The following is a 5085-nucleotide window of genomic DNA, read 5'->3' on the forward strand; positions in this document are numbered from 1 at the left end:
CTAAGGAAAACACTCAAGATCGAGGGAGAGGTGGCGGAGACTCACCTTGGCCGACAACGGGGGAGAAAAAGCTCGCCCGTGCGGACCTAAGGGACCCTTTTATAGGTGGCTGGCCAGGCCACGTTCGGGGGCCGAATGTGCCTCCGCATGCATGCCATGTTCGGCGGCCGAACTTGACTTTCGGCGGCCGAACATGGACTTCCCTCACTCATGCTTTCGGGGGCCTAACGTGCCTCCAAAACGCATGCATGTTCGGCGGCCGAACTTGACTTTCGGCGGCCGAACCTGGGTTTTCCTCCAAAGACTTTTTATGCAAAAACTCATTTAATCTCACACTTAAAACCATTAAGAACATGAAAACATTTTTATAAAACATGATTCTACCCTTCTAGAGGTTTCTGACATCCGGGATTCCACCGGACGGTAGGAATTCCGATACCGGAGTCTAGCCGGGTATTACAGAGCATTAGCTCAACATGTTGGTTTTTACCTCACATAAGTTGTAGATAAAGTAGGCACAACGGAGGTTATCAGAGGTCTACATCAGATATCAAAGTCATTATCATAGCTGGTTGTTTTGAGTCTCTGAGTCATAGTATAATTATATTTTGACATGTACATATTAAATAGAGTGGGCTATGAAGGTTATGTAAATCAAATAATGTAATTATGTATAGTTAAAGAGAAAGAGTTAAGCATTTGCATGTGATGAAACACACAAAACTCTATCAAAATTTTGGTTTAAAATCTCACATTTACTTTAATCACTTTATGAAATTTACTTGAACTACCTAATAACTTGGTAATTACAAATAAAGGAAATTGTTTGATCTTGATATATATAAAAAGGTATAGTTTGAGACATTTCTTGCTCTATCTACATTTTGATAAGATAAGGGGTGTTACAATCAGTGGTATCAGAGCCTGGTTTAGGCGATTCTAAGTCATAATATATATGTGTATATATGTAGTATATGTACATGCCAAAATGAGTTACAGCTATGATATGGTTCTGATGCAAATCTCTTCTTTATGTCTTTAAGTCTGATAGAAGATGTCATCTGAGTCACAGAGAGCAGTAGATGAAGAGGTAGAGAGTCATGCTCTCTCTGAGGCAGCTGCACCTGCTGCTCCTCCTCCACCTGCTGCTAGTGGCGGACCAGGGCAAGATGCATTATTTCAGCAAATAGCTGAGTTGCTTACGAGGATTACACAAAATGTGCCAGAGGTACCACCACCACCACTTGTAGCAGTCTAGGTTCCCCTCACCTGTTGTAGCCTAGGCACAATCTAGGCCTTCAATAGAAAAACTCATGAAGTATGGTGCTACAGAGTTTAGAGGTAAAAAGGAAGATGATCCTTCAGCTGCAGAAATCTGGTTAGAAAGTACAGAAAGGGTTTTACAGCAGCTATAGTGCTCACCAGTAGAGAGTTTAATGTGTGCAATATCATTACTAAAAGATGAAGCCTATAGATGATGGACAACATTAATACAGATAGTTCGACCAGAGCGGCAGACTTGGGAATTCTTTTTGATAGAGTTTAAGAAGAAGAGCAAAGTAGAAAGTAGAAAGGGTAGCAGAAGAGGGGCTATAGCCAGTATCAGAGATAATCCTCTGCATCTCAGACAACTAGCAAGAGACGGAGGGAATTTCAGCAGAGAGAGCAGAGAGGGCCACCTAGGCAAATTCAGAGACTTGGGCAGAATTTAGTAATGAGGTCTAGACAGCAAACTACCTTAGTATCTGGTACAGCAGGACCAGGAAGAGGGTTGCCACTAGTATGTGAGCATTGTGGCAGGAGACATGGTGGAGTATGCAGGAGATTAACTGGGGCTTGTTACTTATGTGGAAGCTCAGATCATTTTATGAGGGATTGTCCTAGAGGCTAGTCAGTGCAGCCTATGCAGACAGAGAGATCTATACCGACAGGATCTAGAGGCAGAGGTAGAGGTAGAGGTGAATCTAGTAATGTTCAGAGTCACAGAGTATCAGAAACAGTAGACAGACCAGACACTAGAGCACCTACTAGGGCATATGCTATTCGTGCAAAGGAAGACCAAGACAAACCAGATGTTAGAGCTGGTAAATTTTCTATCTTTGGTAAATATGTTTATGCATTAATTGATCCTGGTTCCACACATTCATACATCAGCATGCCCATCAGTAATAAGAAGGGAATTCAAGTAGAACCTTTAGAACATGACATAGCAGTGACCAATCCCTTAGGACATCTTGTGATTGTGAATAGGGTTTACAAAGATTGTCCTATATGTGTGCAAGGTCACACATTTTTAGGTGACTTGATAGAGTTACCTTTTAGAGAATTTGATGTGATTTTGGGCATGGATTGGTTGTCTAGACATCATGTTATAGTTGATTGTAAGTTAAAGCGAGTTACACTCAAAATATTAAAGGGTTCTGAGATTATAGTTGTGGGTGAGAGGTCAGATTACCTCTCTAATATCATATCTGCCACTACAGCTAGGAGGTTGATTAGAAAAGGTTGTACAGGTTATCTAGCTAGTGTAATTGAAACTAAGAAGGAAGGTCCTAGTGTGTCAAACCTACACACAGTATGTCATTTTCCATATGTATTTCCTGAAGAGTTGCCAGGGTTACCTCTAGAAAGGGAAGTGGATTTTGCTATAAAAGTTGTTCCAGGCACTGCACCTATTTCAATTGCTCCTTACAAAATGGCTCCTATATAATTGAAAGAGTTAAAAATACAGTTACAAGAGTTACTTGATAAGGGCTTTATTCGACCTAGTGTTTCACCATGGGGTGCACCAGTGTTGTTCGTGAAAAAGAAAGATGGATCTCTTCAATTGTGCATTGATTACAGACAGTTGAATAAGGTAACTATAAATAATAAATATCCACTGCCTAGAATAGATGATTTGTTTGATCAATTGAAAGGGGCCAGCATTTTTTCTAAGATAGATTTGAGATCGGGTTACATTAATTGAGAGTTAAAGGGGCAGATGTGCCTAAGACCGCATTCAGGACATGATATGGACATTATGAGTTCCTGGTTATGCCATTCGGGTTAACAAATGCACCTGCATCATTCATGGATCTGATGAACTGTATCTTCCATCCATATTTAGACTAGTTTGTTGTAGTATTCATTGATGATATTCTGGTATACTCTAAAACTAGAGAAGACCATGACAGGCATTTGAGAGTAGTATTGCAAACTCTAAGGGAAAAGAAACTTTATGCTAAGTTCAGTAAATGTGATTTTTAGCTCAATGAAATAACATTTTTGGGATATGTTGTATTCAACAAAGGGAATCAGAGTAGATCCACAGAAGATTAAAGCTGTCATGGAATGGAAGCCACCAAAGAATGTTGCAGAGGTTAGGAGTTTCTTGGGTCTAGTTGGGTACTACAAACGGTTTGTGAAAGGGTTTTCACTTATAGCAGCTCCATTAACTAAATTACTACATAAGGATGTTAAGTATGTTTGAGATGATAGATGTCAGGCAAGCTTTGACAGATTAAAGACTATGCTCACTGAAGTACCTATACTTACACAACCTATTTCTGGCAAGGAATTTGTGATATACAGTGATGCTTCTCACAATGGACTTGGATGTGTTTTGATGCAAGAAGGTAAAGTAATTGCCTATGCTTCTAGACAACTGAAGCTACATGAGAAGAACTATCCTACCCATAATCTAGAGTTGACTGCTATAGTTTTTCCACTAAAGATATGGAGACATTACTTATATGGTGAGAAATATTATATCTATACAAATCATAAAAGTCTTAAATACTTACCCACACAGAAGGAGCTAAACATGAGACAGAGAAGATGGCTGGAGTTACTGAAAGATTATGATTGGATTATAGATTATCACCCATGCAAAGCTAATATGGTAGCAGATGCACTCAGCAAGAAATCCTAATTTGCATTAAGAGCAATGAATGCACAGTTGACTATACCGGATGATGGAGCTATCATAGCAGAATTGAAAGTTAGACCCAGCTTACTACAACAAATTAAAGAAGCACAGAAAGAAGATACAGGGATAGCTTTATGGACTAGACAAGTACAAGAGGAAAGGAAGCAGAAGCATGTGATAAGTGATGATGGCTACTTGTACTATGGTAACATAATATGTGTACCTAACATTGGAGAGTTGAAACAGAGTATTCTTACAGAGGCACACAATAGTCCATATGTTATACATCCGGATAGCACTAAGATGTATCAAGATCTGAAGGCGCATTATTGGTGGCCGAGTATGAAAAGATATATAGTTGAATTTACAACAAAATATTTGACATGTCAATGGGTAAAAGCAGAACATCAGGTTCCATCAGGGTTATTGCAGCCTATCGCTATACCATAATGGAAATGGAATAGAATTACCATGGATTTTGTGACAGGATTGCCACTCACACTAAGGAAGAAAGATGTCATCTGGGTAATAGTTGACAAGTTAACTAAATGAACACATTTCTTGCCAATTAGAATGGATTATACATTAGAAAAGTATGTAGAATTATACATTAATGAAATTGTGAGACTGCATGGTGTTCCTATCTCTATCATATCAGACAGAGATCCAAGATTCACATCCAGATTATGGAAAAAATTACATGAAGCTCTGGGGACAAGATTGAATTTTAGTACAGCTTTTCATCCTCAGACAGATGGCCAGCCTGAGAGAGTAATTCAAGTTTTGGAAGATATGATCAAAAGTTGTGTAATTGAATTTGAAGGAAGTTGGAAAAGATATCTCCCACTAGTAGAATTTGCTTACAACAACAGTTATCAGGCTAGTATTAAAATGGCCCCTTATGAAGCACTGTATGGCAGAAAATGTAGAACCCCATTATACTGGACAGAACTTAGTAAAGCTAAACTTGTAGGACCAAAGTTGGTAAAACAGACTGAGGAGAAAGTGAAAATTATTAAAGAAAGATTGAAAGCTGCAACAGATAGGCAAAAATCCTATGCAGATTTGAGAAGAAAAGATATAGAATTTTCTATTGGGAAGAAAGTCACAAGGTAGAAGAAGCTATATGGGAGAGTGAAGAAGTGATGAAGCAATAATATCCACAGCTATTCAAA

At 38.9% G+C, this 5085-nt stretch overlaps 1 protein-coding gene across 1 annotated transcript; it reads left to right on the top strand.

The window, feature by feature from the left end:
* Positions 1-3928: 3928 nt before the first annotated feature.
* LOC110629236 lies at positions 3929-4462 on the top strand. The gene is made up of 2 exons (XM_021776150.1): positions 3929-4250; positions 4398-4462. The coding sequence occupies exons 1-2, from the start codon at positions 3929-3931 to the stop codon at positions 4460-4462; spliced, it is 387 nt and encodes a 128-aa protein (XP_021631842.1).
* The last annotated feature ends 623 nt before the right edge of the window (positions 4463-5085 follow it).

The sequence above is a fragment of the Manihot esculenta genome, chromosome 13 (assembly GCF_001659605.2).
Source record: "Manihot esculenta cultivar AM560-2 chromosome 13, M.esculenta_v8, whole genome shotgun sequence".
Taxonomy (NCBI): domain Eukaryota; kingdom Viridiplantae; phylum Streptophyta; class Magnoliopsida; order Malpighiales; family Euphorbiaceae; genus Manihot; species Manihot esculenta.

Bases quoted from the DNA above. Each gene is read 5' to 3' on its own strand.
- LOC110629236 (XM_021776150.1), top strand. From the start codon at position 3,929: ATGAATGCACAGTTGACTATACCGGATGATGGAGCTATCATAGCAGAA. The intron at 4,251-4,397 runs GTATGAAAAGAT...ATTTTGTGACAG, and splicing joins GGCGCATTATTGGTGGCCGA to GATTGCCACTCACACTAAGG.